Source organism: Rattus norvegicus, chromosome 8 (assembly GCF_021556685.1).
Source record: "Rattus norvegicus strain SHRSP/BbbUtx chromosome 8, alternate assembly SHRSP_T2T, whole genome shotgun sequence".
NCBI classification, from domain to species: Eukaryota; Metazoa; Chordata; class Mammalia; order Rodentia; family Muridae; genus Rattus; species Rattus norvegicus.
In genome coordinates this window covers 127,204,364-127,228,251 of record NC_141541.1, presented here as the reverse complement: position 1 = coordinate 127,228,251, position 23,888 = coordinate 127,204,364, and the positions used below count along the sequence as shown (strand labels likewise).

The 23,888-nt window shown below is 45.8% G+C and overlaps 1 protein-coding gene across 4 annotated transcripts in view; it reads left to right on the top strand.

Moving 5' to 3' along the window:
- The window catches only part of Scn11a (sodium voltage-gated channel alpha subunit 11), a 70,332-nt gene extending 46,736 nt beyond the window's left edge, over positions 1-23,596 (top strand). For 2 of the 4 annotated variants that reach the window (NM_019265.2, XM_087560757.1), the window contains 8 exon segments: positions 3,241-3,414; positions 6,994-7,095; positions 7,503-7,772; positions 9,205-9,258; positions 11,535-11,672; positions 17,166-17,270; positions 18,473-18,743; positions 22,031-23,596. In NM_019265.2, the coding sequence (NP_062138.1) occupies positions 3,241-3,414; positions 6,994-7,095; positions 7,503-7,772; positions 9,205-9,258; positions 11,535-11,672; positions 17,166-17,270; positions 18,473-18,743; positions 22,031-23,061 (2,145 nt within the window). In that variant the 3' untranslated portion in view covers positions 23,062-23,596. 4 annotated transcript variants of the gene reach the window in all.
- The last annotated feature ends 292 nt before the right edge of the window (positions 23,597-23,888 follow it).

Genomic DNA, 23,888 nt, shown 5'->3' with positions numbered 1-23,888 from the left:
ACCAGGGACAGATCCAGATGAAACCAATGTCTCTGATACTTCCCATCACTTGTGGCCCCTTAAGGGACAAGGTGACGTTTGTCCTGTTCATGATTCTTCCTGGTCCAGGCAGGGGTGTAAATCCCACTGAGGCAGACACATAAGTCTGAGTCAGGGTCCCTGGTGCCTTTCTGCCCCCTCCTCACTCCTGCCAGCCATGCTGTTGTTCTCTCTCCAGCTTCCCAAGTCACTTACATCTTGTTCCCTTTCCTCACCCCCATCCCTTCAGTTTCCTGTCTCCCTCTCCTTCTGTCTTTGTCTCCCCTGAAGGCTCAAACACGAAACTAAACTCTTGCTGTAGGTCATGCTAAGTGAACAGAAACTTTCCTGATTTGGAGTGACAGATCATTTCAAAATTGTAGCAAACAGAGATGCCACCGAGGTACCTTGTTCTTAGTCCCGTGTCTTCCGTCTAATGCTTTATACCCATGTGACCTCTCAGGGAAAGAACAGGAATACAGGTCATGCTCCCTAGGGACTGGCATTAGCATAAATCCCAAGGCTCTACAAACAACACCAGAAATTGTTCCTCACACAAAAATGCAGGTTTCTCTAGAACCATCCTGGGAACTTCCCTGAAGGACTTTGGTTGTGAGTCTCCATGCTTGTGTGTCATGACTATCACGGTGGCATTTATTTTATTTTTACAAATGGTGCCGGGCGGCAGGAAGACTGTCAGAAGGTCACAGACAGATCTGTGGTGTCAGGGAAAGAAGACACAAGCAGAGAGACCTACCAGCAGCAGGAAGAGACCTCGCTCCTACTCTGAGACAGGTGCAGGCTGGGCAGCGCAGAATAGAACATGCCACGTAGAGAACTCCTGGAGAAAGAAATGGTCCATTCCACTGTACATGAAAGAGGAGAATAAGAAAAATCCCATCCATCACCAACACCTACAGATTAAGGTTCAACACCATTGGAAAGCTTGTTCAAAACATCCAGTCTTGAGCCCCTTCCAATCCACTGGATTAGTTCCCAAGTTCCCAAGGTGATGTGTGGGAGTTAGACTCTGAGAAGGCTGGGTTTGGACAATTACATGACAGTGGCAAGAGCCTCTTATTCATACTTGGCCCTGGTATGACATGCGGGCCTTTGAAACTTCATTGCATCTCTCTGACCTGCTTAGCTAATCTGTGGCTAAGCTTCCTGAAGAGAAAGTGAGCCCGTAATGCTGTCCAGGTTTGCCTGTCCTCTGCAGACAGTTAATCTAGATAAGCAAGTCCCTGGCCTCCAGGAGCATGGAGTCCAGATGGGAAGACAGGTGCAGGGATCATTTGTAGACCATGGTTGTAAGTGAAGGGCTCAGAGCAGGAGGGGCTGAAGGGTAGAGAGCAGGGATAAGAGCTCAGCCCAGCCTCCTAGGAACAGGATACTTTCCCATAGTATGTCAGCTCCTCCAAGCTCAAGAGAACCAGGAGGAGAGAAGACACAAGAGCTGTTTTTGCAACTCTTCACCTTGTTCTAACCAAAACCATGACATGAGCAACCCAGGAAGGGATATTTTAACTCACAGTGCCAAACTTTGTGAGGAGCGGCTGTCTGCTACACAGCAGGAGTGTAGGGCTGCTGTTCATGACCCCAGGGATCAGAAAGCAGAGAAGAGTGTGCTACAAAGGAAGTGGGACTGTCCTGTAAACTTGTGAGTTCAGGTTTGTAAGAGTTACACTTCAAGTTCACCCAACCTCCCAAAGGTTCCAGGATGACTACTCCTCCAAAACCAGCTGGAGCAGCTGGGAACACAAGTGTTCAAATACAGAAGTCTGTGGGAGACATTTTACTATCAAACAACACAAGGACTATTTTCTATTTGTTAGGTGGAAGTGAGTTTGGTTGGATTCTTATATTTTTGGTTGTGAGCCTAGCCTTTAATGGCTGAGCCATCTCTCCAGCCCTGGTTGGATTCTTATGAATTCTTTTTTTTTTCTTTTCTTTTTTTTTTTTTTTTTTTGGAGCTGGGGACCGAACCCAGGGCCTTGTGCTTGCTAGGCAAGCGCTCTACCACTGAGCTAAATCCCCAACCCCGGATTCTTATGAATTCTTATGAATTCTTTTTTCCCTTAGGATGTGACCCTACCTTGTGCCTAAAATGGGACTGGTTTTCTTCATACTTTCAGTATTTTCCTAAATATCTCAGGCAGGGTTAGTTCCAAGCCCCCTTCTCTCTGTCATTTCTTTCATTCTTACTGTATGAAGGCTGAAATGATAGATCATACCCTAACTCTACAGGCCGTGCAGAATCACACTCACAGGCACACTCACACACACTCACACATACAATCATGCACTCTTGTGCACACACACACACACACACAGTGACTGAGGGAGATGTTTGGATGTAGCATAGAAAAAGGTCAGCATCAGGCCTCATTTCCATAATCACACTTAATGGACGTTTGACAGTCAAAGAAATTTTCACCAAGAGCTTTGGTTCAGAGCTTCTCGATTTCAGTGTGTCACAAAACAGTTACAGATTTATATTATCTATAGTGTGCGTGTGTGTGTGTGTGTGTGTGTGTGTGTGTGTGTGTGTTTTGTGTGGTATGTGTATGGTGTGTGTGTGCATGTATAGTGTGAGTATATGTGTGGTGTGTGTGTTTGTGTATATGTGTGGTACATGTATGTATCATGTATGTGTGTTTATGTGTGAATGGTGTGTGTTTTCGGTAAGGCTTGGTAAGGTATGTATGTGTGTATGGATGTGAGTGTATGTTTGTCTATGTGTGAGTGGTGTATATGTATGTGGTGTGGCTTGCATGTGGTGTGTCTGTGTGTGTATGTGTGTGTGGGGTGTGTGTATGTGTGTTTGTATATGCAAGAGTGACATATGTGGTATGGCTTGCATGCTGTATGTATGTATGTATGTATGTAATATGGTATGTGTGTGATGTGTGCATGTATATTGTGTATTTGTGGTGTGTGTGTTTGTGTATGTGTGTATGGTATGTGTATGTGTCATGTATGTTTGTTTATATGTGAGTGGTGTGACTTGCAGATCGCTGAGCCATCTCTCCAGCCCTTTCCATATCATTTAACAAGTGATCCGTTTTATTGGAAAAGACCTGCCTTAATCTGTTTATAGCAAAACCTTATCACTAAGACGCCGACTAGTTTCTAGCCATATAAAATAAAATATGAAAAGTTCTAAACCAAGGAGCTCTGCAAACATTCAGCCTGGCCTATGGTAATTCTCTGTTCTTTCAGATATTTGAAGATGTCAATCTCCCCAGCCGGCCCCAAGTTGAGAAATTACTAAGGTGTACCGATAATATTTTCACATTTATTTTCCTCCTGGAAATGATCCTGAAGTGGGTGGCCTTTGGATTCCGGAGGTATTTCACCAGTGCCTGGTGCTGGCTTGATTTCCTCATTGTGGTGGTAAGTTTACTGTCTCTATGTCCTCTTCAGGTTGGGGCAGGGATCAGAGCAGGGCACTGTAAGGGAGATGCCTTTCCTGTCCTCCTATGGGTGCCTCTCAAAATAATCCTAGCACCCATTACAGTATGTACTGCTGACTGTCATCTGTCCATCCTTGCGGTCCAGCCCTCATGGGCCCTGCCTCTTATACTCATGTAAACACACTGACCAACTGTCTCCATAATGGCCTTCTCCACTTCTCTCTCCGGACCATGCTTGCGTCCAACCCAGAGGAACTTCGGGCATCTTCTATTTTTCCTTCTCCTTCCACCTTTTTTCCTTTTTCCATTTTCATATGTGTGTGGTGTACTGTGTGCATGCATGTTTTTTTTGTATGCGTACAAATGTGTGTGCTTGCTCTTCTATTATTCAGGTAGGCCTCTCAATCAAACCCAGAGCTCACTGATGTGGCATGTTCTAGGCATCTCAATCAACCCCAGAGCTCACTGATGCAGCTACTCTGCATGCTCTAGGGGTCCCGTGCCTTCTGAGGCTAGAATTACAGGTGTGAGACCATGCCCACCCAACATTTACATGAGTTCTGGGGATCCAAATTCTGGACATCATGCTTGCAGGGAAAGCACTTTAACTGCTGAGCAGCCTCCCCAGACCTCCCACCCCACCCAACTTTAAATTTTTTATCTTTAAAGGCATCTCAAAGCAGACCAGTAGGCAGATCCTGACTTCAGTGGCATTGCCAACCTGGCCTCTGCCACATCACAGAGAAAGAACCCTGTAGCTCAGGTTAACAGTCTGCTGCAGGACATGGAGCAGACCAGTGGTGACCAGGGCTGTAGTGCTAAAGTTAACAATGGCAACAGTGGGCTACATTCTGAGGCTTTCTCTGTACCACCGTTGGCTTTAGCTTTTCCTGAGGAGAAACAGCTAAGATCTGTCTACTCATCCCAGATGGGCATCAGTACTAAAGGACAATTTCCATGTCCAACTTGGTGAGACTGATGAGTCTGTTGGGCTTTCTCATGGACTGTGAGTGACTTGGAACATCTGTGTCATGGCAGAGTTCCGCCCCATCTAGGAGCCCTGCTGTCAATCAACCTTCCACTTCTTATATACTCTAGCATCTCCCAAGATCCCCTGTGCTGGGAGGAGGAGGATCTCAGGTAAGGGATTCCCAGGTCTCCCTTCTTCCACTCTCTAGGGAGTGTCCATAGACGTGGCTAGCACTGTATCAGTCTGCTCTAGTTTCCATGGCTACCAGGCACAAAGCCCAAGATGGCACCCTGTTATGTCTGGAGAGAAAACAAACAAACAAACAAAAACAACTTCCAACAGCCACGTTTTCTGCCATTTCTGCCAAATGCCTTCTTTCTTCTACTTGCCATAGTCACTCTCTGTGGAAGGGACTTTTATTTTCCTTGTATTCAAATGAAGAAAGTAACCCAGAAAGGCTAGGAACTGCTCAAGACTTCTGGCGAGAAGCAGCAGAGCTGAGAGTCAGACCTAGCAAGCCTCCCTCCAGGGTGCAGGCTCTCACAGGTGCATCATAATACATCATCATACAGATTCCACTTCTGTTTAAGCAGGCAGGGAAGGGGGTGGGGCGGTGCTTCAGTTGGCAGAGTGTCAGGTGTGCAAACGTGAAGACCTCAGCCAAAAGGCCAGGCTATCACAGCAGGATAATCCCAGCTCTGAAGAGGTAGTGATTAGAGGCTCGCTAGCTTGTTGGTGAGCTCCTGAGCTGGGTTGGTGAGCTCTGGTTCAGTGATACTTTGTTTCAAAACCGAAAGTGGAGAGTGATTTGACTTCAGACCTTCCCACGCTCGGTTACAATGTACATACCCACAAGGACAAAAACCGCCCAAATGAAGATTATAAATTCAGCAGAGTCAAAATAGATAGAATGAACCTAGCAGCAATCCCTAAATATATCAAAGAGTGCTCTAAAGTCAGTGTCAAAAATTACCAGCAGCCCCAGGTGGTTTGTACAGGCACCTTTTAGTAAGTTTTAATAAATCCGACATTAATCGAATTGTCATGAGGAGTAGAAGAGGGAAGATGCAAGCTGTCCAACTAAGAGCAAGCGTAACCCTTGTTTGTTTGTTTTTGAGGCAGGGTCTCCTGTAGCCCAGCCTGGCCTCAAACTCTGTGTATAACAGAGGATGACCTGGAACCCCAGTTCTCCTCCCTCACCTCTTGTCTGCTGGGACTGCAGGCCCAACCCAATACCAGTACAGTCTTGCTCAGGAGGCAAACAGAACAAAACCTAAGAGCAGAGATAAACAACCAAAAATAAACATATAAGCCCGTGCCTATGCCTCTCGGAGGAGGCAGGCACCCTGTGGCAAGTCCCAGCATTGGTCTTGACACTGTACAGACGGTGGTAAGGACCCCAGCTTCACAGATCCTCAGCCCCATGCCTGAAACAGGAAACGGATCCTGCGAACTTCTAGTCTCATTTGTGGCACAGTCTTACCACTGTGAGGAGACACTGCTACCCTGGCAGACTTTGTAAGAGAAAACATTGAACAGGGGCTTGCTACCAGTGTCAGAGGCTTGGTCTATTATTATTACGGTAGGAGCAGGAGCAGTAGCTGAGAACTACATCCCGATCCACAGGGGAGAATGCAAAACTGGGTCTGGCGTGGGTTTTGGAAACCTCAAAGCCCACCCCAGTGACACACTTCCTCCAACAAGGCCACACCTCCTAATCCTTTTGATCCTATCAAACAATCCCATTCCCTGGTGACTAAGCACTTAACCATATGAGCCTATGAGGGCCATTCTTATTAAAACCACCAAGATTACACAAATCAATCAGGATGGCATACAATGGGGGCCATCGAGATAGCCCTGCAGGTAAAAGTGCTTGCCACCTGATCAGTGACCCAAGTTCAATACCCAGACTCTGTATGGTGGAAGAAGAGAACCAACTCCTACAAGTTTCCTCTGACCTCTGAACTCCATACAATGCCCACCCTCCCACAATAAATAAATCGATAAACAGAAAAATAGTTTAAAAGAATCCAGATGATGATTTTTTTATAATGATTTTGGAGTAGAGAAACTCGAACCTGCAGCACAAAAAATATGTAAGTCCGACTGTACTAAAACATAGAACCTTTCTTCTCAGCGATGCTGGAATTATAAATAAAGACAAATCAGGCCCCAGGACTTAGTGTTTGTTGAATACCTGACAGATACTAATATCTATCTATAATATATAACATATGTAATACAAATCATGAGGAAATGACAGCCAAAGGTGAGGGTAAGCTTACGACACAGACAGAGCCTCACAGGAGAGGCCCGGGTTGCTGGAATGTGCAGATAAGGCTTATTTCATGAGGCAGCACAGAAGTGCATGTGACAGTGAAAGCACGCCTCATTCAGTTGAAAACCATTTTTTTTCAAGGGATAGCTGTGTTGGGAAGAATGTCGGAAATCAAAAATCTCTAATTTCCGCCAGCAATTTAACTGGGATAGCCGTTGTGGGGAAAGTTTTGCATTGTTTGATCACATTACAAATGTGCCAACTTGTACTAGACCTGGTGTCCTCACCAGGCAGCCTCTCCCCTCTAGGTGTCTGTGCTCAGTCTCATGAATCTACCAAGCTTGAAGTCCTTCCGGACTCTGCGGGCCCTGAGACCTCTGCGGGCGCTGTCCCAGTTTGAAGGAATGAAGGTACACGCGCAGGTGGATGGGCGGGAACCAGCTATCAGGACTGAAAGAAACTAACTGCCCTCGGTCTTTCGTCAAGACTTTCCTGGGGTCCTACCCAACCAGACCAGGGCCTGGACTGTGAGAAGTGAGAAGACTGGTATGAGTTATCTATCTCAAAACAGCCAAGGGCTCTGTCCTCCCTGAATCCAGGGAAAGACACACCCCATGTACGTCTAGTGTCATTGTCACAGGGCACTTTGGAGGTCATCCTTGGTGGCCATATGACTGGAAAGCTGGGCCAGGAGAGAGAGGTTCAGAATAAAGACAGAAGGACTCTAGGGGCCCTGACCTGCATAGTGGGTCTCCCCTGGAAGACAGAGGTTGGGTGGCCCTGTTTGTAACTCTTTCCTTTGTTTTGTCTCCCCAAGGTTGTCGTTTACGCCCTGATCAGCGCCATACCTGCCATTCTCAATGTCTTGCTGGTCTGCCTCATTTTCTGGCTCGTATTTTGTATCTTGGGAGTAAATTTATTTTCTGGGAAGTTTGGAAGGTGCATTAACGGGACAGACATAAATATGTATTTGGATTTTACCGAAGTTCCGAACCGAAGCCAATGTAACATTAGTAATTACTCGTGGAAGGTCCCGCAGGTCAACTTTGACAACGTGGGGAATGCCTATCTCGCCCTGCTGCAAGTGGTAAGTTCTGTGGGTCTGTGTCTGCGTCCAGGAAGGAAGCTTGGAAGAGTGATCAGTCACTAAAAACATAGTCACTCCACCAAGACTGGATCCCAGTCCTGCTCGCAGGGTGGGGCGGGGCAGAGTCTTTTCACCTGGAGTTTCTCACTTTTCTCATTTCTTTGACAAAAACACCTGGCGCAGTAGTTACTTTTCTGTTGCTGTGATAAAATACCAGACAAAAAGAAAGTTTCTTTTAAAAGTCTTTCTTAGATTTTATTATAGCTTATAGCTCTAAAGGGAACACAGTCCATCATAGCGGGAGAGCATGGTGGGAGGATCAGGAAGCTGGCTATCATATCTCCTCTATACACTACATACATCTATAGGCACCTTATAAATCCTCAACTCCCATCCTCAGTGACGCACTTCCTCCAGCAAGGTTCCACTTCCTAAAAGTTCTATAATCCTCCCCAACTGCACTGTCAAGTGGGACCCAGGGAGCTTATGGGGGCCGGAGCTTATGGGGGCGGGAGCTTATGGGGGCGGGAGCTTATGGGGGCGGGAGCTTATGGGGGCGGGAGCTTATGGGGGCGGGAGCTTATGGGGGCGGGAGCTTATGGGGGCGGGAGCTTATGGGGGCGGGAGCTTATAGGGGCTGCATTTCTCATTCAAAGCACAATACCTGACAAAGGCAATTTAAGGAAGGGCTGTTTTTGCACATGCTTTGAGGGACTGGGCCGCCATGGTGGTGAGAATTGTCTAGATGCGGAGGGCGGCAGGAGTGTGAGGAAGCTGGTCCTACTGGCTCTACAGTCGGGAGGGAAGTAGGCAGAAAGAGACAGATGCCGGTGCTTTTTCATTTTTTACTCACCAGCTTGTGGGACGGTGCCGCCCATGTTCAAGATGAGTCTACTGTCAATTAAACATCATCAGAAACACCTTTACCACACTCCCTGATGTGGGTTTCTAAGACTTCCAAAGCCAGTCCGGTTGACAGTGAAGCCCCTTCAGGGTTTTAAATGGCTTGCTTTGTCTTCTATGGTACCTTGCTTGTTGTTCAGATCACCTGCTAGACAGGAGAGCCTTTGGTGCAGGTCAGGGCATTGTCACTATCTTTTTTTTCCAAGCAGCAGCAACAGCAGCCAGCCAGGTGTTGGTCAGGCAGCACAAAAATCGTGTGCTATCTTGGCTCTTCCCAAGTAACCTTTTGTGTAGACGTTGAATTTGTTTTTAAATCATTAGTCTTGGGAGAATAAAGAAGACCGAGATTGGGCACAACACCCCTCCTCATGTCCAGGACTGTTCTTCCCTGCCGACCTCTCTCTGGGGCAGGATAGAGGGTCACCTTACACCCACCCACCAACAGGGTTTGACGAGCTTTTGCGTGGCAAGCCTCTCTTGATGAAAAAAATGTCTACATCTGTGTCTGAGGTTTCTACTTCTGTTTCAGGCAACCTATAAGGGCTGGCTGGAAATCATGAATGCTGCTGTCGATTCCAGAGAGGTGAGTTAATGTCTCACTGTGTTCTAGAATGTCATGCTCAAACCGGAGGTGCTATGAATGTGTGGACGGCCCCCTAACTTCCTGTACAGCAGCTTCACTATCCCACACCCTTGTTTGTTCTTCTGGGGACAAAATTAGGGTGCAGAATGGCCTGATAAACAGATCGATTACGTATCTTTTCCATGTCTGACACCCCAATATTCTGTAGAGTCCAGTATTTTCTCTGTGTTAGCAGGGAAGAGCTGAACACCATTCATGTAGGAGATGGGACCAGAACAAGAACCCCATGTGTCCTAACTTGGCTTCTGTTGCTGTGATAAAACACTGGCCAACATGACTTGGGGGAGGGAGAGTGTTTTGTTTGTTTCTTTAAGCTAACAGGTTATGGGCTATTGTTGAGGGAAACCCGGGTAGGAGCTCAAGGCAGGAACCAGGAAGCAAGAACTGAAGCAGACTCTAGCCAGGGAAAACCTGGATTACTTCCTCTAACTTCTTTAGGGTTGCTGAAATGAAATACCATGACCAAAGCAACCTGGGGAGAAAGTGGTTTGTCTGGCTTATATATCACGTTGTTGGGGGAAGAAGCAAAGGCAGAAACATAAGCCAGGCAGGAGCCTGGAGACAGGAGCTGATGTGGAGGCCATCCATGGAGGGGTGCTGCTTACTGGCTTGCTCTCCATGGCTTGCTCCCCCTGCTTTCTTATAGCACCCAGGATCACCAGCCCAGGGTGGCCCCACCCACAATGGTTTGTGCCCTACAAGCTTGCCTACAGCTCTATCTTATAGAAGCAATTCCTTAATTGAAGTTTCTCTAGTGACTCTACCTTATGTCAAGTTGGCATAAAACTAGCATGCAGACATCACCTGGCTTGCTTGGCCACCTTCCTTATACAATTTGGGTCCACCTCCCTAGGGATAGGTCCTCCTACACCCCACAGGCCAGTCTCATAGATGTAATCTCCAGTTGAGATTCCCTCTTCCTGGGTGATATTAGTTTGTGTCAACTTGACAGAAACTAAGCATCATAGCAAGGTCCTCCAACTTGCCTATAGGTCATCTCCAAATGATGAACAGGAGGAAACCACCTTTGAAAGTCTTCATGTCTCAACTGGGCAAGCACTAAGAGAGTAGAAGTGACTGTAGAATTTCAGTGTATGAGAAAGTCAAAATTGAGTCTCAAAGTTGGAAGCACACTTGGTTGGCAGTCTAGCCCATTCCCTGCTCCTTGTCTGGTCCAGCGGAAGGATGAGGAGAGGCTTATGCAGAGCAGGACAGTTGAGTCAAGAATGGAAACAAGGTGGGGGGGGGCGGGGGTGTTAGTTTCATACCATGGCACATCTGCAGTCACGGTACTGAGGGATCTACAGAGTTGATACCAGATACGGAGTGAGGGCTTCAGACAAGTGGGCTGGGAGCAGGAGAGATGTAGAACCGAGGAAGAAGTCTTCATGGCTACCAGTTTTCCTCATAACCTAACAGACTGGCATCTATAGTGCATAGCAATAAATCACTTAGCTTAATTCTTAGTACATTAACAAAATCTCATTCCCAGAGAGCCAAAGCTAGTAGAGACATAATGTTAATGTTGTAATTCATTGTAATATTTATACCTCATAATTATGTGTATCATATATACATTTTAAATGTTTAATTTTTAACTTATTGTTTGTATATGTGTGCATATAATATGTGTGCATGAATGAGGACCAGAGTTTGGATGCCTAGAGTCCGCATAGATGCTGGGTTGGCATGGGAACATTCCCTGCCTGTAATTCTAGTGCTTAAAGAGTGGAGATGGGATTCCAGGAGCAAGTTGACCAGTTAGACTACTGGTGAGCTCTGGGTTCAAATGAGAGGGAGCCAGAGACTTAGTGGACAACTTGCTATTAAGCCTGACAACCCAAGTTCCTTCCCTCTGATCCACATGGTGGAAGGAGAGAACCAGTTCCTGCAAGTTGTCCTGGTCTCCATAGATATGGGAGACTTTCAGAAGACAAACACCACCATGTCCCTCCCCCTTTCTTCTCATCTCTTAATGTTCTTTATTGTCTGGGAGAAAAACCCAAGCCTCCTGGCTCCCATCTCCCCACTGTGTGCATCTGGAGCTTAAGGAGAGACCCAAAGAAGGGGCGTCCAGAGGTGCATCCTCCCAGCAGGACGCTATGTGGTTGCACTTGCTGGGGAAATCCACTCTGGACTTCTGAACGAGGCAGCTAGGGCAGCTTGATGCGTTTTCCTTCAGTAACTTTTTCTCTCGTTAAAAATGTCCCCAACAGAAAGACGAGCAGCCGGACTTTGAGGCGAACCTCTACGCGTATCTCTACTTTGTGGTTTTTATCATCTTCGGCTCCTTCTTTACCCTGAACCTCTTTATCGGTGTTATTATTGACAACTTCAATCAGCAGCAGAAAAAGATAAGTACACATGCTGCTCTGGCCGGGTCCTCTCTCTCACCTGGTTCCACCAGTGCTTGGAGGGACTGTGATTCTAACTCGGAAAGAAGGCTGTTCACGGCTTATATGTATGAGTGCGTGTGCGTGTGTGAGTGAGTGTGTGTGTGTGAGTGTATGTGTGAATCTGTTTATGTATGTGTGAGTGTGTGTATGTATGTATGAGTGTGTGTGTGTGTGTGAGTGTGTGTGTATGAATATGAGTGTGTATGAGTGTGAGTGTGTGTATGAGTGTGTTTGCATGTGTGTGTGAGTGTGTGTGTATGAGTGTGTGTGCGTGTGTGTGTGAGTGTGTGTATGAATATGAGTGTATATGAGTGTGAGTGTGTGTATGTGTGTATGAGTGTGTGCACGTGCGTGTGTATGAATGTGAGTGTGTATGAGTGTGAGTGTGTGTATGAGTGTGTATATGAGTGTGTATGTGCACACGCGCACGTGTGTATATGTATGTGTATGTGTATTTGCATCATTGGGATTATTTTATACTTTTAATTTTGGGGTGTCTAAGCTCATTAGTCATAGCCTATTTTAGGAAATCATTTTTTTGCTGTAAGAATTTTCAGGGCTAGGGAGATGACTCCGTGGGCAGGAGTGCTTGCTGTGCAATCATGAGGACCTGAGTTCAAATCCCAAGTCCCCATGTTGAAAGCTGGGCTTGGCTCCTCAGGTCTGTAGCTCTAGTGCCATGGACACAGAAATGCAAGAGCCTCAGGGATTTGCTAGCTTCCAGCCCAGCTCCAGGCTCAGTGGCAGACCCTGTCTCATGGGAATAAGATGGAGAGTAATAGAGCAGGACACCTGGTGTCCTTTTCTCTGCACACACATGAATGCACATACCTGAACACACACGCACACATGCACACATATGCAAATGCCCACACCATGGGAGCTGAATTATATACCATAATTTGACTGAATTGGTCTCCTCTTTTTCACCATCTAAGTCATTTCTACATTTCTCTATGGCTTAAGCAATCATGAGCATCCTTAAAATTCTGGTTATTTTCTTAGTAGAACTTCCTGTTATTAAAATATGAGAGGTATTGCCCAATCACTTCCCAAATTTGAGAATGGCTGGGACTGAGCCCTCTCCACCCCATCACTAGCTTTTATAATCACTTTCCTAGACAGCGGAAAGTGTTGCACCATGGTTTTATATGCCATTACTTGGTCATTAGTGATCATGACATGTTTTAGATCAGCGGACCTAACATTGGTAAGGACCGTCTGCTTACATCTTTTGACTGTTTTAAAGACAAATTGTCATTCTTTTTTATGCATATTCAATCTATTAAGTCTATTTTGTGACTTTCTTTTTACATTGTGTTTGTGTGCATATGTGTGTGCGTGTGTATGTCTTTGTGTCTGTGTGTGTCTATGTGTGTGTTTGTGTGTGTCTCTGTGTGTATCTGTTTGTGTGTCTGTGTTTCTCTGTGTGTGTCTGTGTGTATCTGTATGTGTGTCTCTGTCTATGTGTGTATGTGTGTGTGTTTGTGTATGTCTCTATGTGTATCTGTTTGTGTGTCTGTTTCTCTGTGTGTGTCTGTGTGTGTGTATATCTGTTTGTATGTGTGTCTCTGTATCTGTTTGTGTGTCTGTTTCTCTGTGTGTGTCTCTGTATATCTGTGTCTCTGTGTGTATCTGTGTCTATGTGTGTATTTATCTGTTTGTATCTGTGTCTCTGTGTCTATGTGTGTATTTATCTGTTTGTATCTGTGTCTCTGTGTGTGTCTCTGTATGTATCTGTTTGTGTGTCTGTGTTTCTCTGTGTGTGTCTGTGTCTGTGTATATCTGTTTGTATGTGTGTCTCTGTGTGTGTCTCTGTGTATCTGTTTGTGTCAGTGTGTGTCTGTGTGTGTCTCTCTGTGTATGTCTCTGTGTGTATGTCTCTCTGTATGTGTATGTCTTTGTGTGTGTCTCTGTGCATGTGTGTGTGTGTGTGTGTGTGTGTGTGTGCAAGTCTTCCTCAGCATCTCTCCACCTTGTGTTTTGAGACAGAGTCTCTCATTGAAGCTGGAACTCACTGACTTGGCCTGTCTCTACCTCCCCAGTGCTGGGATTGCAGGCCCATACTGCCACACTGATAAACGTTATCTTTTCAGTCTTGGGATGAAACCCAATGGCTCGTCCATGCTAAGCAAGTCCCTACCACGTAGCCACACTACCCAACCCTGCACCTGGCTTTTCACGTGGGTTCTGGGGACTCAAGCTCTGGTCCTTATGCTGGGAAAGCAGGCACCACCCACTACCGCCCTCCCTGCTCCAGTTCTTGTTTATTATTGTATACATTTTTAAAACTCTTATAGACCTGAGGTTTTGTGGAACCAAACTCTGCCTATGGGGCGCAAGGCACTTCTGACCCTGGCTTGGTGTTTGGCCGTTGGTTTTTGTAACTGTGCCAAACCTCGTTTAGATTTTTCTGCCAATCTCTTTGATCATCTGAACCGTACCTTGCTGCCAACCTCCGTTCTCTGCTGGGAAAGTCCGGTGCTGCTGTGGCACTGCCTTACTGAGTCTGCTGCTCAGGGAGCAGGGGGCGGCTCTGGGTCCCCTCTGTGATGCCCGTCCTGATTGCAATCAATACCAGCAACCTGAGTGTCAGCCTTGCAGTGTCAAGGCTTAACCCTCTGCTGGAACGATGTGCACCACACAGTCACATCCTTTCATTGCTTTTACATTATGGAAAATTTCAAAAGTCCACTAGAACATTCTAGAACAAACCTCAAAATATCCAGCACCCAGCATCATATTTATGACCAAAGAACATCTTCCTGCCTCCCGGAGATGCCCCACAGGCCCCTCGTGCAGGATTTGTTTCATTTCATTCATAAACATTTCAAAAAATTTTATTTTAATCACATAAGGTGAAGAGTCACATTTTCAGAGTCTGCTTGTTTTGAGTCAGGGTTTCTCAACGAAGCCCCGGCTGGTCTCGAGACTTTTTCCAACCTATTTTTACTCTTCATTTATTGTCACTGCGTGTGTGTGCATGCACATGGTGTGCTGGCGGGTTCGGACATGTAGAGGTCAGGGGGCTGCTTCATGGAGTCAGTTCTCCCCTCCAGTTCTCACATGTGTTCAGGAAGGTCTTCAGGCTCGTGTGGCAAGATGTCATTATATTATCTAAAAAACTCTAAACAAATTCTTCAAATTCATCAAATTATACTTATTTAGATTGCCATATACCTTTCCATTTTCTTTGTTAAGCCAGTAAATGCTGCTATCCTCCTCCTCATCCTCCTCATCCTCCTCTTCCCCTCCTCCCCCTCTTTCTCCTCCTTTCCCCCTTCTCCCCTCCCACTCCTTCATTTCTTCCTCTTCTTCCTCCTTTTCCCCCTCTTCCTCCTCCTCTTTCCTCTCTTCCCCTTCTTCCTCCTTTTCCACCCTCTCTTCCCCCTCCTCTTCCCCCTCCTCCCCATCCTCTTCCCCCTCCTCCCCATCCTCTTCCTCATCACTATTACTATTAATGTTGCTTTTTTTGAGGCAGGCTAGCCTGGAGCTCACTGTGTTGCCCAAGCTGGCCCCAAATGCATAACAACCCTTTTGCCTCAGCTCCCAAGTACCAAGATTACATGTATGAGCTACCCACCATGTCTGGCATTGTTTTTCTAAGTTAGTGTGCACAATAATGCATTTCATTTTGGCGTTTTTGGGGGTGTGACTCCTTGTATGTGGCGGGCGTGGAAGGCTCTCTTGTCTGTAGCTCTATGGATTTGGGCTTTCCTCTTAGAGAGACTAATAGCCACTAGGAGGATTTTTACTCTTGTTTATTTTTTCAAAGAACAAAGTCCTAGTTTCTTCAATTCTTTGCATTGTTTCCTTTCTATGTTGTTGTTTTCTGCTGTGATATACTTTATCTCTTTCCCTCTACTGCTCCGTTCTTGTTTTTCTAAAGTCCTTCCAGCAGACACATCAATGTTTGCCAGAGATCATAGACTTTTTAAAACCTAAGATTCACAACTATGTTTCATTTTCCTGGAAGATTTATTAATTTTTATTTTTGAAATCTTTTTTTTCTATTACAGTTTAGGGTCCAGTCACGGGCTGGAGAGGAGGCTGAGAGGTTAAGTCAGGGGCCGGAGAGGAGGCTCAGAGTTAAGAGCACCCATTCCTCTTACAAAGGACCTAGGCTGGATTCCCAGCACCTAGGTCGAGCTTCTCATAACTGACTTTATAAACCCAGATCTGGGTATTAGATGCCATCTTCTGTCTTCTGTAGGTAATTACAGTCATATGAACATACCCACACACATACATACACATAATTCAAAACAAAATAAATATTTAAAACATCCACAACTACTCATTGTCCTCACACCAGACACATGCATTCCAGTATTACAGTCTCAAGAGTGCTTTACTGCTAGTGAGCAGTGCTTCTGATTGGGTTTGACTGTCAGGGGACACTTTCCTTTTGAAAAAGATGCTATTGTGTGTGTGGATGGGGGTGTGCACACATGAGTGCAGTACCTGAAGAGGCCAGAAGAGGGCACCAGATCCCAGAGAACTTAAATATGCTGTGAGCTGCTGGACATGGGTGCTGGGGACCAAGCTTGGGGCCTCCAGAAGAGCCATTCAGTGTTAACCTTCCAGCCGCCTCCAGCAGTGCTTTTAGGACTAACTAACCATTTTGTTTCTTACTTTTCTGAGCCTGGAACCTCTCTTTACTGTTTCCAAACTCCTGTAAAAGTCCAGCTGCATATTTCTAAAAGAATTCTATTCTATTTTATCTGATATTTCTAGATTTTTTTCTTTTTGGTTTCATGAATTTCTAGAGATGGAAATCCTAGCTTGTTTTTCTTATTAGTGGTAAAAATATTTAAAACTCACATGTTTCCTCTTAAGAATTTTTCTAGGAAGATTCTAATTAACTTTTGTTAGTAATGTTACATTAGTTACTTAAGTAATTTTAGTATCATTACATAGTATTTTCTGTCTTTTTAAAATTTTCATAATTCCTTTGTGCATATTAGTTATTGTTGGTTTTATGTTAACTAACATGTTCACACACATGTACGTACATGTATATGTACATACATGTATATATAATGTACTTTGGTCCTCCCTTCTTCCCTCTTTTAACCTTCCTCTGCTATGATATTTTAGTCTAATATTTCTATTGCTAATTTTAATTCTAGCTCTATTATGATTTAAGTTATGCAGCCTGAAGTGTATTTAGTTTTTACAAAGATTGCATAGGATGTTCATTAAAATGTGTCATCTGTGTGTTCTAAGAAGTGAGCCACAACTGACTGACATGACCTTATTCCTCTCTTATCTCTTATCTTAAAATCAATTTTCCTTCTGGTCCCAGAGTCCAGATTCTTTCAAATTCCTTTGAAGTAGGAACTATTGATAAAAGTGACATGTAACTTTAAAATTGTTACTAAAAATTCAGGACTTGATTTGCAAAGATGGCTTAGCAGAGGCTAATTGACTGTTGATTTCTTCATGCACTTAGGTGGCCAAGACATTTTTATGACAGAAGAACAGAAGAAATATTACAATGCAATGAAAAAGTTAGGAACCAAGAAACCTCAAAAGCCCATCCCAAGGCCCCTGGTGAGAGCAACTGACTCTAAGCACACATGCAGGATGCATGATCTAAACACGCAGGTTTCTAAAAAGCCTGTTAACTTTTAAAGGAAGTATTCTTCTTATTGTTTTAAAAGTATTTGTGTATGTGCATCTTTGTGGGTGTACATGTTCATGGGAGTGTGGTGCTTTCAGTGGCCAGAAGGGGGCATCAGATCCCCCAGAGCAGAAGTTAAAGGCAGTGGTGAGCCATCTGACCCAGATGCTTAGGGAATGAATGCAGGACCTCTGCAAGAGCAGAATGCAGTCGTATCCACTGAGCCATCTCTCCAGACCCCCAGGATCTTTAAAATATATATGTGTTATCTTAGAACTTAAAGAACCAAGATGTACCCAAGTCCTTAGGAAAATTAGACATGCATGTTCACTACTGAGAGTCTGAGAGTTACTTTTCTACTAACACAGAGTCTCATTAGGTAGGTCTGGTGGCCTGGAAATCACTATGTAGACCAGGCTGCCTTGAACCCCTTGCCTCTGTCTCTCACATGCTTGAATTAAGGACATACCTCATTATACCAAACCAAAAAAAATCTTAAAAAAATCTAAAACTTAAAAAAAAAAAGGAGACAGTGTTTAACATCATCCCCAGTCATACTATGAAATAACCAGTTCTCCATCTTTAATAACTGCTGGGCTCGAATGTTGCTTTCCTAGCTTATTCCAACTGGAATTAAACACTGACATTTAAGGATTGTGTGAATGAAGAGTTTTGCTGATTATTCTGAACTGGTAGACAGAGATCTTTGTCTGTTCCACTTTGCCCAAGATGTAGATGCTCTCTGCGTCCATCTTTTGGGTAAATGCAGACACAGACATCAAGGGCCATCTTTCTATCGTTGAAGCATACATGAGCCCTTTTAGCTCAGCCTCACTGACTGCACATCACATCATACATGAGCCATTTTAGCTCAGCCTCACTGACTGCACATCGCATCAAAGTTGTGTCACTACTGGAGATATTTTGATTTATGTTTTTTGTTTTAAAGTAGAAGTGAAAATACAGGCTTGAGCACATAAAACAGTTACCCAAGCCACAATGGGAAGCTATGAGAATGTCTTGTCCTTTGAAGGGGTCTTGTGTATATTTCAAGGAGTTGCCTCCATTGTAAGAGAAAATGAATTTTGTTGTCTTAACGATGTAATTTTCTCCTTTCCTTTTTCCTCTTCAGAACAAATGTCAAGCCTTTGTGTTTGACCTGGTCACAAGCCAGGTCTTTGACGTCATCATTCTGGGTCTTATTGTCTTAAATATGATTATCATGATGGCTGAATCTGCCGACCAGCCCAAAGATGTGAAGAAAACCTTTGATATCCTCAACATAGCCTTCGTGGTCATCTTTACCATAGAGTGTCTCATCAAAGTCTTTGCTTTGAGGCAACACTACTTCACCAATGGCTGGAACTTATTTGATTGTGTGGTCGTGGTTCTTTCTATCATTAGTAAGTAAAACCAGTAGCCAGGACTTTCCAGGAAAGGCAGACATAAACCCTAAAGATAATCATTTGGAAGTGTATCAAGGGTTTCCACAAAGCAACAGATTATGCTTAATGTAGCCCCAGGGGTGGCGGTAGGGGGCTAAGAATGGCCCGCTCTGTTGGAAAGTTGCCACAGGCGGTAATTTCCTTTCTTGACCCGTTCCCTTGTTCAATGGAGAGAAACAAAGTATCTCCATTAACAGTTGTTGCCATGGTTCCTGACATCTCAGGTGGCTGAATAGGAATTCCCACCTCTTTCATGCTACCGTGAGCCCCCCCCCCCCCCCCCCCCCCCCCGTGGGCAGTTTGTGGTTTTAGGAGCTTGTCGGTTAGTACTGATGTTTGTGTCTGGGTTCAAAACCCACAAGGGTACTAGAGCAGCTATTGGACCAGTATCCATTGCTGGGGCTCCCTTGCTTCCCATTCAGCTGTCAAGACTGCCTCACATGAGAAGCAGTACACACTCCTTGACCTGAATCCCCTGTTTACTTAGACAGGGTTTGGGCTGCATGCGTCTCAGCTGACACCATGGCCGGCAAGCCTCTTTCTATAACCAGTGGGGTTTTCATAGCTACAGTCCCGCCGTATCAAGCGCAGAGCAAATGGGAGAAAGAGCGTTATTAGCACACACTCATTCCCTTTCTTCTTTCGTGTTTTTAAAATTATGTGTATGGGTGACCAAGGAGACCAGGGCCAAAGACATTGAACTTCTGGAGCTGGAGTTCCAGGCCCCCACCTGATGTGGACGTTAGTGATCAAACTTAAGTGCAACACAACAGAAGCTCATGTTCTTCATCTCTGGGCCGTCTCTAGCCCGCCCGCCTGCCTGCCTGCCTGTCTTTCTTCCCTCCGGCCTTTCTTCCTTCCTTCTTTTTTTCTTTCTTTTGTGCTGAGAATCAAAATTCAGTCCTGTGCATGTTAAGTATTATACTTCTTCATGGCTAAGAGATTAGAGTTTATTTGGGTCCTTGAAATTTGATTGGAACTAATCCATTAATTTGACTTTTTCCCCTCTTTCTCTTTTTCTGAGAAGGAATGTTAAGATGGGGTGTCACTCTAGTGCAGGTTGACCTGGGATTTATCATACAGCCTAGGCTGGCCTCAAGCTCATTTAAACCTCTTACTTCAGCCTCCTGAGTGCTGGGATTATGGGTGTGTGCTGTCACATCTGACTTAACCTCGTCTTTCACATGGTGCAGGAGGGTCCAAGAGTCTTTCTCGTAGTTCAGAAAGCAACGAAGACAAGGAGAACCACATTTTACAAATGGAGGCTTCATCCCATCTCAGAAAGACTGCACCACAGGTTTACACCTGAGTGGCTTCTCTCGAGTAATGCGGGCTGTCAGGGAGTGTGCTTGGGTTCTAAGCTCGGAGGTTTATGTAGTTAGTTTAAATAGGCTCATCTCTTGGCAGCAAAATAGACCTATGATCCTTATTAATTAGTCCCGATCCTAAGTTCTGGTGAAATTGATGTCAATTGAGGTTGGAGAATGGTGAACAGATGATTCGGGGATCTCCTTGCACCAAAGGGAGCACCATGAGCCCTTCCTCTCATAAGTGAAGAGGGTCCTCATTCCACCACCCATTCTAGGGTGACTGTGCAGCTTCTAGAACTATATCTGGGATCCTTCTAACAGCTCCCAGATGATGGAAATCCCACATGCTCCAATGTAGGACCAACCTTCACAAGAAGCCAAACACTTTTCACTGACATGCAGAGTCCCATGTGTGTCTGCATCCAGCACCTGGTCTCCACATACCCAGCACCTGGTCTCCACACACCCAGCACCTGGTCTACACACACACACACACACAAACACACACACACACACACACACACAGCATCTGGTCCCCACGCACCCAACACTTGGTCTCCTCCCCCGCCCCCACAACACCCAGCACCTGGTCTACACACACACACACCCAGCACCTGGTCTACACACACACACACACACACACACACACAGCACCTGGTCTAACACACACACACACACACACACACACACACACACACACACACAAAGCACCTGGTCTCCACACATCCAGCACCTGGTCTCTACACTTTCCCCAGGCTTCTCCCTGAGCTTTTACAGTAACGCAAAATGAGTGAGTCTGGGAGTTAGCTGTCTAGTTGCCAAGTAAGGCTTACTCATTTTAGTTGAATACCAAACATGGGGTTCACACAAAAAGAAAAAAGAAAAAAAAACTGCACTCAGAGAAAAGACTGATTCACACAGACCCGGTTAGTCCAGAAAGGATTTAAGGCCGAGCCTGAAAGGGCTGGTATTGCTGAGCGAGCACCATCCTTGCTAGGATTGTCTGCCCAACTAGCGTATGTCTTTTATACAGTCAGATGACAAGGTTTAGCCAGTGAGCTCTCTGTAGTCATTAGGAGACTGGCAAAAGCATTTTCACTGCCATGATCCCTAATGACCTCAGAGCAAGGGGAAGACCATGCCTACACAAGGCAAGCATGTTCCAGCCATTCTATAATATTTGGGCCAAAATGTAAATTGCCTTAACTGCTCATAGCATGTACCGGCTGGACAAGCAATGAGAAAACAGGGTGACATTTTAGGCCCAAATATTCACCAGTTTTCACAAAGCTCGGAGACACCATTTCTGGGTTGTCCACAGCAGAGAACATGTGTGAGCTTCGTGAGACCTCAGCGGGTCCTCAGGGTGAGCAGAACATCAAACAGGGATCAGTGGGCATCTTCGGAGTAGAGGAAAGCTCAGTTCTGCGTCCCTGCAGCTCTACACAGCACAGTTAGTCCGTCCTCATGGCAGAGCCCCATTCAGAACCCAGATGAAGAAGCATCCGTCCCTTTTAATAAGCTTGGGTCTCTCAGCCATACTCTAGGAGAAGCATCTCCGTGCACTCTGGGAGAGTCAACATTTGAAGAAAGGGCCCGTGTCCCATCTACATCCAGTAAATAGGGAAACATCGTGGCAGGTGTGGCCCTGTGGGAAAATGCAACAGGTAAAACCCTGCATAGTATAAGCTGCCATAGTTTCCTTACTTGCCTTCAGTGGCGTGGGCATCCCAGCCCCCACAAAAGTTCCATCTAAAATTCTATGGCCCTTAGAGATTATTCTTCAAATTGAAACACAAGTGACCAGTTCTTAGTTTTGTGTATAAATGAGAAGGTGTGTGTAACAAGTTGGTCCCCTCAGGATTCTGAGGTGGGAGAATGGCTGGGTTCGAAGCTGGAGTGCTTGTTGGGAGCTCACTGGTCCTCCCTCTCTAGGTACCCTGGTTTCCCGCTTGGAGGACAGTGACATTTCTTTCCCGCCCACGCTCTTCAGAGTCGTCCGCTTGGCTCGGATTGGTCGAATCCTCAGGCTGGTCCGGGCTGCCCGGGGAATCAGGACCCTCCTCTTTGCTTTGATGATGTCTCTCCCCTCTCTCTTCAACATCGGTCTGCTGCTCTTCCTGGTGATGTTCATTTACGCCATCTTTGGGATGAGCTGGTTTTCCAAAGTGAAGAAGGGCTCCGGGATCGACGACATCTTCAACTTCGAGACGTTTACGGGCAGCATGCTGTGCCTCTTCCAGATAACCACTTCGGCTGGCTGGGATACCCTCCTCAACCCCATGCTGGAGGCAAAAGAACACTGCAACTCCTCCTCCCAAGACAGCTGTCAGCAGCCGCAGATAGCCGTCGTCTACTTCGTCAGTTACATCATCATCTCCTTCCTCATCGTGGTCAACATGTACATCGCTGTGATCCTCGAGAACTTCAACACAGCCACGGAGGAGAGCGAGGACCCTCTGGGAGAGGACGACTTTGAAATCTTCTATGAGGTCTGGGAGAAGTTTGACCCCGAGGCGTCGCAGTTCATCCAGTATTCGGCCCTCTCTGACTTTGCGGACGCCCTGCCGGAGCCGTTGCGTGTGGCCAAGCCGAATAAGTTTCAGTTTCTAGTGATGGACTTGCCCATGGTGATGGGCGACCGCCTCCATTGCATGGATGTTCTCTTTGCTTTCACTACCAGGGTCCTCGGGGACTCCAGCGGCTTGGATACCATGAAAACCATGATGGAGGAGAAGTTTATGGAGGCCAACCCTTTTAAGAAGCTCTACGAGCCCATAGTCACCACCACCAAGAGGAAGGAGGAGGAGCAAGGCGCCGCCGTCATCCAGAGGGCCTACCGGAAACACATGGAGAAGATGGTCAAACTGAGGCTGAAGGACAGGTCAAGTTCATCGCACCAGGTGTTTTGCAATGGAGACTTGTCCAGCTTGGATGTGGCCAAGGTCAAGGTTCACAATGACTGAACCCTCATCTCCACCCCTACCTCACTGCCTCCCAGCTTAGCCTCCAGCCTCTGGCGAGCAGGCGGCAGACTCACTGAACACAGGCCGTTCGATCTGTGTTTTTGGCTGAACGAGGTGACAGGTTGGCGTCCATTTTTAAATGACTCTTGGAAAGATTTCATGTAGAGAGATGTTAGAAGGGACTGCAAAGGACACCGACCATAACGGAAGGCCTGGAGGACAGTCCAACTTACATAAAGATGAGAAACAAGAAGGAAAGATCCCAGGAAAACTTCAGATTGTGTTCTCAGTACATTCCCCAATGTGTCTGTTCGGTGTTTTGAGTATGTGACCTGCCACATGTAGCTCTTTTTTGCATGTACGTCAAAACCCTGCAGTAAGTTAATAGCTTGCTACGGGTGTTCCTACCAGCATCACAGAATTGGGTGTATGACTCAAACCTAAAAGCATGACTCTGACTTGTCAGTCAGCACCCCGACTTTCAGACGCTCCAATCTCTGTCCCAGGTGTCTAACGAATAAATAGGTAAAAGAAACATCTAGTTTGCATTTCATTGAGTCAGGGGCCGAAATGTCCCTCTTGCTTGGTGGTTGTGTGAGCAGGGGTTTGACGTAGCCCCGAGCCAGTCATCTGTCAGGAAGGTGGTTAGCTGTTGGCTCTTTGGGTAGAAAAGGCCTTGTGTCTCAGTGTCACATATTTCTGTGACGTGAATGTCCCCGCCGTGACTGGTTTCAGGCTACAAACACGGAAGTTATTGAGGAGTGAGATGGGAAGAAATGGGTGTATTAAATGTCCAAGAGCCAGCCTGGATTGGCTCCAGCCATCAT